The following is a 12,736-nucleotide window of genomic DNA, read 5'->3' as shown; positions in this document are numbered from 1 at the left end:
TGTCAATGTTTAGTCAACCACTGTTTCTACACATAAGTGATGCGTTTTGCCGTTCTGCCCAGGATCCGAGCACACAGTTCGCTCACAGATCCTCCGCACTGCTACTGTCAACTTTAAAATCCATTCACATCAACGACAAGTTAACTACACAAATTTCATTTACATCAACAAGTTAACAACTCAACTGACCTCCACCAAAAGGTGCCCAGATGACCCTGCGGATCGTCTTCACCCAATCCTCCATGTCATTCTGGGTGCTGGCCATAAGAAGGTAGGTCTCATGGTTGGCTGTCATCCGCTCTCTGTCTCCCCCTGTTCAAATGAAAGAGACAGAAACATAGATTAACATCCTGGTAGACCAACATCATAGACCAACATCCCGATGGTACCCAAAGTCTCTCAAGTCTCCAGAGAAGCTTTCCCCCTTCAGCATATGAATGTGAAAACATCCTTCTAGTATCTGAACACCTGACCATGTAATATTCCGCATAGTGAAGCTCAATTTAATCAAATATTGATTTTTTTTTATTTTCTCTGTAAATTTAGTAACTTTGGACACACACAGTAATAAATAAAAAAAAAAAGAGATGCTTATATGTCCGGGCAGAAGTGTGTGTTCCATTAGAGGCAGGCTCGGTTAACCTGATTCGGCCTCTGGATTATGGCCACAGGCACTCTGCTGTCATGTGATACCGGACAGATTGGAGTGGAGGGTCTGAACCTGTTTCACATAGCAAATCCGGTTGAAATGATTACTATGACAACGGAGTCATTTGCATCGCTCCACTTTAAAACAAATCATATAATTTCATGGTAGGTATGCACCTGGTCTATTATAAGAAGAGGTGCTTTATTAAGAGACAAATGGCAATGCCAAACAAAGGTTGAATTATTCATGACTTTGACCGCCAGGGATTCTGCCCCATTGATTGTGTCACAGGATGAGATCGGATGAGAGTGTTGCATACAAAAAGTATTTATAGACTGCTACAACACAACATGACAGGCTAAGGGATCAGATTTACAAATACAAAGTCCTAATGACCTGAAATTAAGCAAAAATTGATATTTTTCTATGAGATACTAGGGTTACCAATGGACGTGCAAGAGAATTTTCAGTGAAAACCATAAGTCTGCTACGAAAATGAAACCTGCAATGCTCACAGTATCTTTCTTTTTCAGATGAGTTCTCAGAGTACTTCTTTTGTATATCTCAATATGTATGCAGTTTGTATAGGTAACTATTCATTAGGAAATAAATAATTTTGATAATTACACCAACAAATTATAATGATTCCTCAACAATTTGTATGTTCTCATCTAAAATCATAATAATATCAACACTCTTTCATTATAAATCTAAGAAAGTGGGCTATTGGTCTACTGCAGTGCTGAACTTGCTCTTACTTATTTGTTTAAAAAGGGATACACTCCCAATTTTGGATGATATCTTGCTCTTGCTCCCACGTGGTTTGAATGAACCTTCTGTAAGTCACTTTGGACAAAAGCGTCTGCCAAATGAATGTAATGTAATCGGATCTCCCTAAAACATCTTTGCCGTAGCTAACTGTCAGTAAGCCTGCACTTTTGTAGGTATGGGCTTAAGGATGTCAACACTGTAATCTGGCTAAGCAGTATGAAGGATTGGGCCCTGGACAGCTGTATTTGGAGCCAAACTTTGACAGTTTGAGATTGATGCTCCCTGTCAGTCTTGATGAGATCTCATTAGCAGGGAGCAGATGCCAGTGTTTGCCCTGCGTGACACTCTACATGTTCACAGTGTCTATCCACTATAAGCTCCCTTTACAAACAGGCAGTGAAAACTTATAATAATGATAATGCAGAACCTACAGGAGATGTAACCAGTATGTCTGAAAAGTGAGGAATACTCTTAGAATCATAAAAGTTGCTGTGTCTTAATCTCGGCTTTTACTTTATTTCCCAACTCAATAAATAAATCAATGTTACAACCACTGAAGTGAAATCGATTAATTGATCAACAGACAGTTAAACAGCGACATTTTCCAGGGAAAAATGCCAAAAATATATCTGGTTTCATCTTTTCAGATGTGAGGATTTGTTGCTGGTATTATGTCTCTCATTATTGTATCATTGAATTGTACAACACAAAGCAGGTGATGAGGATGTAATCTTGGGAACTTTTTTTAGCATTTCATGGAATTGACAAACCAGATTCAGTCAATCATGAGTCGCAGCTTTAAATAATACAGTAAAGACAGAATGTATGGCATCCATCTGTGCATCTTTAAAAACTAATCAACACAAACACATCCATTATGAACTTCAAAATCAGCACTTCATGTTAACATCGGTTTCAAGATAACAATATTTGTCCCGTTTGAAAGGTCCCAGTTTACACACTATTGCAAAAAGCAGAGGAATGTTGCTGAGATGATTCCAAATATCATTGCTGCCAGTACAGTTCATGCATAACGGCCTGGTGTAACCATGAGGATGCCTGATTAAGACCAGCACCCACCAACACTCACACTGAAGTTATGACCCATGTTGTGATCTGGTCCAGGCATCAAGCTTTTCCTCTTAACAGTAGGCTACAGCACTCTGCTCCTGATCCAGTGATTAGTCGCCGCCCGCTATTGACTTGCCCCCTGAGTTCCCATTAATTACTCCTCACATGGAGTACACACAATTGATCAACTGTCAATCACGCCCCCATCTTTTGACACGCAAAGCCACATTTGCGTTTAAGCTGCATTAAACTCCTGAAATCATCTCTGATCGGTTGCTGTTAGTCCATTCATGACCGAAACACAAACAAAGAGGCAGCTCCAGCTCACCTCCACCTCGCAGCGATCACGTCTAGGATGGAATTTCATCTTTCGCTCCGTCAGAGGTGTCACAAGTCAACAAAACAACCCGACGCGCCGGCCGGTAAATGTGCGGCTCACTTACATTCGCACATGTGTGAGGTTCCTCAGCCGGTGGAAGCTCCGCCGCTCCAAAACACTCCGTTTGCGAGACTCACGGTTAGATTATTATGTCCTTCGTGTACCAAACTCCTCAGAGACCGAGAGCAAATGGATTTAATTCAGAGAGAGAGAGAGAGAGAGAGAGAGAGAGGGAGAGAGAGAGACTATCGATGTGTTCCTGGGTCCGCTGTGTGATAGTGAGACCATGTGAGACTACCAGGGCCGTGCAAAGCTTTTTTTAGGGTTAAAATCAAACACCTAAACACCTTTGAATGGCCCACAAATGTATAGTTTTTTAAAGGCTAAATCATTTCCTGAAAGACCTGGGCACTGTTTTTGTTCGCCAAAGCTTCCTAAAGTGGGAATAAATTGTTGCTTTTATTGCGGACTATTATCAGCTGTAGATGACTGACTTTTAAAAATTGACTTTGCAAGTGTGCAAATGTGCAGAATAGCTAACGATTACAAATAAACACATTGGACAAAGTCAAATTAACGGTTTAGCACACTTACAGTTTCCTTTACTGTAGAACGTGCACATCTGTATGAAATTATACAAACACAACATTGAACCAATTAAGAGTATGACAATCAAAGACCCCAAAAAGAGTATGCAAAAAAAAGTTTAATTGAACAGCTAAAGATCAATTATCAAATATAAAAAAGACATACTACCTGTAGCTCTTGTTAGAAAGAGATGTGAAGTGCAAATCAATTAAGGGAACATTCTGCCTATTTAGCTGTAACTGACATCTCAGGTTACCATGTCACAGCAGGTGCAGGCTATTTTTGCAGAAATTTATGTGTGGGGAAAACACACTTTGTGATTTGTGATTTGTAAAATTAGACATGCTTGTCAAACCCTGTACAGACAATAATCTAATACAAACAGCCTTTTTTTAGCTTTAAAAACAAGACAAAATCTGCCTCTGCAGTGAGTCACCATATAGAATAAGAGCATTGATGCACCAAAAACATCAAGAACACTGTTTAGAAAGCTCATTTATGTACACTTTTGATCAAAAAATCATATTACTCAACTCCAAGTGTTGATCACTGAAATGAGATCAGATGGATTCCACAGTGGCCAATTTGGCATGCAAAAGTTTCTCTGTCGCAAGTGTATCCACCATGAGAGTATGTGTGCATTGGATGTCATGCAAAGTAATTGTGATTCCCTGGTGCTAAGATGAGTGCTTTTGTCCATATTTGAATCAATCAACCCTTAAGGTAGAGGCTCTGTTTCCATGACTTGCATGGAAAGACAGTATTTCCTGTTGGAAATAACAGTTGTGAAGCTGTTAAACAAGCGTGTAACAGGATTATACAGCATACCATTGCTATTACAACATACTCCTGTTCCCCCGGTCGTTTCCTGTTGATGCTCAACTTTCTTCCACAGTGGCTGAATTGACCACATGGTTTAAAAAGAAGGGAAATATGTCAAACTTATCTAACATATGGACAAAACTTGTATTACAAAACCTGTGAGAGACACCTGTATTTGTATTAGTGCAAGTGCTAATCTTATACATCCATTCCATTTACTATCTAAAACATCATGTTTCTGAGTTCAGAATATGATAATACAATTCACAACAAAACAATACCTGCTGTCTTTGTGTGCATATCCAGACAGTTTCTTCTACTGTCTGGCAAATATGTGTCCATCTTTCAACCTAAATCTTTGCCTTGTGTTTGTGACTAACAGCAACGGGGTTTATATGAAATACAGGCTCGAATCCACCAGCTGTAATGGCTGAGTCATCCCTTTGTGAATGACATAGGTGCTGTAAACTCCTCCAGGCATGAATGAATAATCCAGTTGCATACTTGGCAAAGATGCTTTGTTGTAAGTGTTATTTATTTTCTATGGGGCCTCATTTTAGCCAAGTGCAATTATAATCTTTTGGTGCACACCGGGCTCTTAGTTTGGAGACTCATGGTAAGATCACTCACAACCACACATCATTCCCAGATAACTCAGCATTGTCTCCTTACCTCAGACAGATAACGGTCAATCATTGACTCCTGGTTAAAGCCACCATCAGATAGAAAGATAAAAAACTTAAGCCACATCAACAAACACAAATATCAACTCTCTCATCTCTAGACTGCAACTTTCACAAGATATTAGCCAATAAAGCATTGGCTGCAGAGAGATAACAAATCATTTGGCTAAAATATCCACTTGTTGCCTTTAGGTAAATTCTCCTTATCTGTCCACTAAATAAAAAGACTGGGGGCTCCTCTTTGACAGATTCATTGCTGGCTGTGGTTAAGCTGCCTGCAGGTATTATTCTCAAACACAAAATTCCCAGACTGCTAGTGGAGTGACTGGCACTGTTTCTCTGAGAAAAAGAAAAAACCTTCAATCATTGCTTCTCAAATGGGACCAATCCAGGCAGGAGTTCCCTGCCAGAGACAGTCGAGGATTACTTATAGCGCAACTGTATCTGAAGAGACAACCGTGACAGCTGTCGCAAGGCGCCTGATTTACTACGCTTCTGTACACTGCTCCAAAGTTTTACAAACTCAGCGGTGAGCAATTGTCAGCTTTAAAGAGGAAAGACTGGTACTTCAGAGGATAGCTTGTGTGCACACAGACCAAGAATCCGTATTCACCTTGAGACTTTTTCCTCATGAAAACAGCTCAGGAAATGCCACACCCTTTCTCTTTTCTATTGTAATTCCACTGATAATATTCTCCATAGAGGAGCACCAACCAAAACTTCACACAGGATTCTACTCTTTAAGCGCATCATACTACAGCAATAGCCACAGACAGTTGGTTTAAACAATCAAAACTGTATACAGCACTACACAGGTGAGACTAAAATATGTAAATGAACCATCTGTGTCGTATTTTATGACATAAAACCTTTTAATAACACACTTTTGAGTAACAGTGTATCAGTGTAACAGATCACTTACAAAATGTCATCATATTCACTTATCTCTAACTTTTCCTTTATTCATAGTTGCACTCTGTGTGTGTCATAATTACCATCTGTGCTGGGTTGAGTGCGAACAGCTAACAACTGTTCATTCCAGTTCTGACCACTGGTCTTAATAAGTGGCTGAACCCAGCTGCAGAGTAGTCTTTAACTAATGGCTCAAAACAGGTGGGAGACAACAAAGGATCCCACTGTGCTGTAATTGCTCACAAATACCTGGAGCCCCGATACACTTCACGCTGTCCTGTACCTCTGTAAGTCCTGTAAAACAACACGCAGTGTGTCCATTCAGCAACACAAGGAGTGCTGCGTCAGATGGCAGAATCACAGAATTAAAATTCGGCTTACTAGACTCTTGTATTTTTACTAAAAGGAATATTTGGGAAATAGATTTGTTCTCTTTACTGCTACAAGTTTCATGGGAAGATTGATACCGCTCTAATATCTGCCCGTTAAGTAGGAAACTACAGCCAATAGATGTTTAGCATAACGTTCACTTAGCACAAAGACTAACAGGGAACCCCTGTGAAACTACAAGTTGTTGATTATACACCTCTGCCTTTGTACAGATTTAACACACACACTGTTAAAAATTATACTTTGGGGATGCTGTTAGGCTGATTTTTTCACCTTTGGACAGAGCTAAGCTAGCTGTTTCCGCCTGCCTTTCCAATCTAGAAAACAAACAAACAGATATGAAAATGATATCCAGATTGAAAGATTGAAAAATGTAAAACTATGTGGTCATTTAAAAAATAAACCAATGCCCTGTTGATGAAATGATCTATGTACAATAGAAGTATACAACAGAATAAACACCAGAATCCCTTAAAAATATGGTGTCTCCCTACCTTTAAAGCAGTCTGGCAGTCCAGCAGTGTGACAAATTCACAAAAACCTTATGCACACCGCATTGCAAGAGACTAACAATAAATAATGGTCGGTTTGTTTTAATTAATGCATTTAACCACGTGTGATTAAGTGTTAAAAACGACCTAAATATTCTGTATGCTCAAAAGTGGAATACATTTTGTGAGGGACTTGTTGTGAAAATGTTAAGTTCTTCCAGACTTCCATTGTGCTGCTTGCCAAGTGGAGGAAGCAGCTGCACAAAACAATGCAGACACTCTAACTACCTTGTTACTAGCTTTAAATGACAAAAATATGCCATAATTCTCCTTGTGTGTGTGTGTGTGTATTCAGTGGGAGATTAAATGAATAAATCTCTTCTCTTCTCTCTTGTCTGCAAGAGTTGTTGTTTGCATGCAAGCAGGGGCAAGTTGAGATTCAATATTGTGTCTAATGATAGTCTTCTCAGAAGTCCACACATCATAAATACCTCCAGCAGAACAGGAAGTCACTTGCAGAGCAACAAGCCAACTACAATGCAGTACAATGTTTGTTCATTGATACGGAGTGATGATGAGAATTAAAATTGGAGGACAAAAATGACCACTACTTAAACTACAGCTGAGGCCACCCTTACATGGAGTTTCATTCATGAGTGATATCACCTCCAGATGATTTAATCCCTCTACAAAGTACAGCTGCTACAACAAAGAGGTCTGTCGTAGAGACGTCAGTGTGCATTTGGAGAAATACATCCTTTGTCTTACAGTAGAGAGATAGTGCTCACCAACAGTGCTGTCAACAGGCTCAAAAAATGATTGTTACCTTGATGTGAGGATAGCAAATCAGATAATCCATACTGTGGTAAATTATGAATCGCCTGACAAACCATCTCCATGTCTCCTCCAGAAAAGAAGCTCCCTGAAGGTGTTACACAGCTCAGGCTGCCTGGGTTAACTTGAGGACGGGAGTTCCTGACTGAGGAGCTGCTCTGCCAGTTTTTGGCCAGGCTCAGAATGAGTGAGTGAGCACAGCTGAGAGGGTGTGAAAGAGAAAGGAAAGAAGGGGAGGGAGGTGAGGTTTGAAGAGGGGGATGGGGAGCACACACACACACATATGCACATACTTCTCTTAAAACAATAGGCAAATCTCTCTGAAGACTTGGCTTTAAAAAGGCCATTGATTTGACACAGGGCATGACCTCATGAGTAAACATGAGATGTCCCATTCACACTGCCATGCTTTGTTAGCATCCTCAACCACAAGCTGTTTCGAGCATAATGATGTAATAATATTGACTTTTTGCAAGTAGAATCAAATAAGCCTAAATAGGCATTAATAGACAATACTGAGTGTATATACAACATTGTGGATCAATAAATGTAACTAATTCATTTAAACTGTCATCAGATTACGTAGACTTTATTGTGAAATGAATGCAGACAAAGTTAAAGTAATTACAACATTGCTAAACTAGCCACTGCTACATAGCACACCCAAACGAAAAGAAATAGCTATCTAAAAATTGTGATTGTTGATCAAAACAACAACTATGAAGTAGGATGAGCATTTTCCTTCCAAGAAAACAAATACATTTCCTTTTAAAATAAGACACATAATTACTATTCCTCATTTTCTGTTTATCTAGAATTGCAGTAATTTAATAAGCACAAATGCCAAATTGGTGCTGGTTGCAGCCTCTCAAATGTGAGGATTTGCTTCTACTTTCCCTGTTTTATATCGTTGGAAATGTAATGTTTTGGGGTTTTGGCTTTTGAGTGTTGGCCGGACTAAACAAACTTTAGACTTTAGATGGTGACAATGCTTTTTACACAGTTTTTTGACACTTTATATACTAAATTGTGTACATGGTACATTATACTGAGATTAATTGGCAATTAAAATATTTCAGATAATAATGATAATGATTAAAAAAAAAAAAAAACTAAACTCTCATCACAGCTTGTACTTTTATCATGCCGGTGTAAAAGCTCCACTCTCTGCAGCTTCATCTTCCCATGTATCTATAATGGGTGTCTTATGTCACCTGACCCCCGGTAAAGTATCGATGGCTAATTCTCTTCCTGGTGTCACGATGGTCCTTGCCTGCCAATCACATCATCTAAGGGCAACATTAGCCATTAGTCCCCAAAGACATTGTCTGGTGGAGAACACAGACTCCACAGAGTTACTGCGGCTATCCATTACCATCTGATGCTGAATGGGTAATAAAGTGAATGGGGAGGTCAAAGGGGACGAGGGCTCCTCTGTCCCTCTACAGGCGCCCACGGGGGAAAAGGTAATCATGGCACCAAAAAAATGGAGAGTATTCTGTATTCTTTAGTGTTGGAAGGCAAACAAAATATTCGGACTACTTGGGTATTGAAGCCCCAATAAAGTAGGAAGTCATTCACATGTTTGGGTCCAAAAATCTATTTCAAGGCATTTCCTTGGATGAAAAGAAATGATTCAGTCATTACACATTCACTGTCCGACATTCACTTCATACCACTCAACAGAGTGGTATGAAGTGAGCACAGTTTTAATGAGTTGTCATGAGGACAGTCAGGGAAGCAATGGGTCAGTCCGTTCAGGGAGGTCACAGGGCTGTCAAAAAGCCAAGTGTCTCTGTTCTGATTTCATGCCAACTAAATAAAGAGCTATGTCTGTATGTCCTGCCAAGGCTGCTGTAAATATACTATTATGTAAGGGGAATCGATTTCAACTTTAGCAGAAGGAAACATAGCTCAGGCTTTAAGTCCAGAGCTTGTGTTGGAGCATAAATTGATGTGATAATTAAGACTAATAAGCTAATACAGAGGCCCATTTTGAGAGATCATACTTTTTGGATGTTTTAGTCCATTTAATACAATCACAGCAACATTTCATTTTTCTTTACAGTTTATATGATATATTTGATGCTCTATTTTTAACAAATTTTACTTTTCCAAAAGTTGTGGAGTGGCAGCGCTTGGGGCTGGACACTCTAAACTGTGTTTTGCCTCGGAAAATGGCTCTAAGGAGTGTAAAGTCTATGTTATTTAGAGTAAATATACACCATGAGTCTCTTATTTTGTTTGTGTTTGTGTTCTGTGTTTTAAAGTGTTTTAAGTCAAAACTGACAATTGTAAATATAAATCAAAATGACATTCATGAAAACTCTCAGCCACTGGTATGAAACCACAAGCATTCTGTTCAACCTGTTTATTTCAGTGGTGACTTGTAAGTATAACGTGAGATAAATTCTAGACTAATTCCAAACATCTTTCAAATATGTATGACAACACTTCTGAGGTTTGTTAAGATAGCAAAATCCTTACGAGTGAACCATGTAGGCCACTGACAGCTTCAGTGACTACTGACTGGGGGATTAATATCCCATTAAAACGTTAGGAGTGTTGAGGTTTGGTGAGGGCTGGCAGCTGTTGTCACTTGAACGCTTGCACGCAATGCTTGGAGGCTGAAACATTACATCAGTGAAACAAGCGGACTGATACTTCAGAGGAAGCTTCTGGAAAGGTGCAGTACATACAGATCCAAGAGAAAAACCTCAAGCGGCTGTAATGTCAACCCGACACCAGTTTTTAAATGCACTTTTAGCCTGCTATCATCACCACATTGACAATTCACATTTCATGTACAGCCAGACACTCACAATTTTACTCTCTGTTTGACAGGATGCCTGCTTCTATTTTCATCCCTGTACTGTCTGCGTGAAACATGCAGGCATCCTCACGGTTATGTAAACATATCTCACTATGACAGATCTCCAATTCAACCAGTGTATATCATGCACTCATGGCCGTGAGACTGTAAATCTGTATGGTGTGCATGCCAGGAATCCATACTTGGTGTGCATTCTGTGACCCAAAACAAATGATCTCCCACGATGTTTGTCCAATATCCACATTTGCTTGGATTTAGATACAGGATGCTGTCCATGCTAAGCCTCATATACACACACAGAGACACATCATCATTCATCTTATTTGCTAAGATAAAGGCAATAATAAACATCCAGTAGCAATTATCTTGGAAGGAATACATGTAGACGAACACTCTGGCACTTGGAGAAGGGAATGAGCCTACCTTTATCCACACCAGATAATGAAACAAGGAGTGGACTTGACAAAGTGCCTGTTGCTCTGCTCTCTAATTCCTTCTAATAGCACCTTGCAGCACTGATGAAGGCCTCAGGGCAGATGCACACCTGCACTCCCCACAGCCAAAATTGGTAGGTTGAGTCAGCCTAGCCCTTGGGAAAGCCCTTTGAACTTTTCAGACAGGGTTAGAAACCTGACTTTTGGCCGGATGCCTGAGCAACTTATGCTCTCTTTCCCCATGGGAACCAAACAGAGGTAGCAGCAAAGTGTGTGAAAATGAGATAGAAATAGCTTGAGTCTGGGTTTAGGGGTGTAAGCTTTGGATGTGCCATTGGTGAAGACCGTTGACCAGAGCGATGCAGCTTAAATGTGAAAACATAAAAATCCTGACAGCTGGGTCTGAAGAAAAATGCTTCTCGTGATTTTCATTCACTTGAAGTAATCTCATTATAAAATGAATTCACTCTGGTTATGTGTCATAGAAGCATTAATCAACATTTTCATTTTCCAGATTGCTTTAGAAGATTGAAGGGTCTGCCAGTGAGGTGAACATTATTGTGATAGAAAGTACAGATAAATGTGACATTCATCAGTCATCACTCTGCATGAGCCTTTCCAACGCTTCATATTTCTGTTAAGTGATTGATGAGGTTTAACATGGGAACATGAGTGGCAAATGTCTCTCCAGAAGCATCTCTGTCACTGTGTATTAAACTGATGCCCTCGTCTGTCTGCACCAGTTATTTTCGATGCGTGTGCATACATTTATGTGTGATGGCCAAACTCAGGGGCATGCACCATAAAACTTCCTGTTGACTTGCTGCCCAATTATTTGGACAGCCAATGGACAGTGTCCATCAGCTTCGGCAAGATAAGCGTGTTTTCATTTTGGCCATCGCAGCAGTCCTGTCTGCGTTGCCGCTCCACATCCTCGTTGTTTTCTCTGACAAAGCTGGCCAAAGCACTGCCGGCCTGAGAGGGCTGCAGTGCAGGGGGGGGGGGGATGCAAGCAAGCAGGGTCAAAGAAAAAGACTGGTGGTGATCTAAGTGGAGGGATGCGGAAATGCTGACGATGAGGTTGGCTTTTTGTGTGTTCGAGTGTGCTTTGCTGAACTTTTGCTGATGTTGTCAGCTCTCTAGGTTCAAATCTGTGTTCTAAATAATATATAAGCTATACCACACATTCATGTAGCGTTATTTATTAAAATCTGTGTGCAGTTACTGTGCAGTATTACATTGATTCACAGGATTTTAGAGAGATCACTGTATGTACTGTTAATGCTCAATTAATCAATCATTTGGCAGCGGTGAACTGTAACTAAGTTCATTTACTCAACTTCTGTGCTGAAATACAAATTCAAAGTACTTGTACCCTCTTTTAGTATTTCCATTTTATGCAGATTTGTACTTCTACTCCATTACATTTCAGAGCGATACAATAGGAAGGTGAAGCAGATTGCGGATGGGATCTGGCTTATGACTGATACATTGACACATTCAATGTATGTTTAGCCTATCAAATTTCAAATGAATATCCACATTAGTTCATTTATGAAGTTTTGTTTCATACTTTCACCAAATGTGTTTTTCATTTTGTTTTATTTCAGTTCAACACCTCAAACATATGAAACACCTACCTTCTTCTCTTCTCTTTTCAAATCACTTCCATCAACAGTTCTTGAATTCTCATTTCTGCCATAACCTCCCCTACTTATACAGCATTTCTTCCGCCTGCTCTGTCTCCCATCTGTTGCTTCATATTTTTGCACGAGAACAGTCTCACCAGGATGGATTTACAAGCAGACTGGGGGCCATGGATTCAGGAGTGTGTGTTCTATTATCTGCCTCAAGCAGCCAAGCAAAGTGAAATTTGACC

The 12,736-nt window shown here is 39.9% G+C and overlaps 1 protein-coding gene across 3 annotated transcripts in view; it reads right to left on the bottom strand.

Moving 5' to 3' along the window:
- Nucleotides 1-12,736, bottom strand: part of arhgap24 (Rho GTPase activating protein 24) — a 56,917-nt gene that overhangs the window by 9,662 nt on the left and 34,519 nt on the right. For 2 of the 3 annotated variants that reach the window (XM_070850821.1, XM_070850823.1), the window contains one exon: nt 190-312. In XM_070850821.1, coding sequence (XP_070706922.1) covers nt 190-312 — 123 coding nt within the window. Of the gene's footprint in view, nt 1-189; nt 313-7,582; nt 7,641-12,736 lie in introns of those variants that run through there. The other variant, XM_070850824.1, reaches the window with a different exon arrangement.

The sequence above is a fragment of the Pempheris klunzingeri genome, chromosome 19 (genome assembly GCF_042242105.1).
Source record: "Pempheris klunzingeri isolate RE-2024b chromosome 19, fPemKlu1.hap1, whole genome shotgun sequence".
Lineage (NCBI taxonomy): Eukaryota > Metazoa > Chordata > Actinopteri > Acropomatiformes > Pempheridae > Pempheris > Pempheris klunzingeri.
The sequence above is the reverse complement of the archived record's forward strand: the minus strand, read 5'-3'. Positions and strand labels throughout refer to the sequence as shown.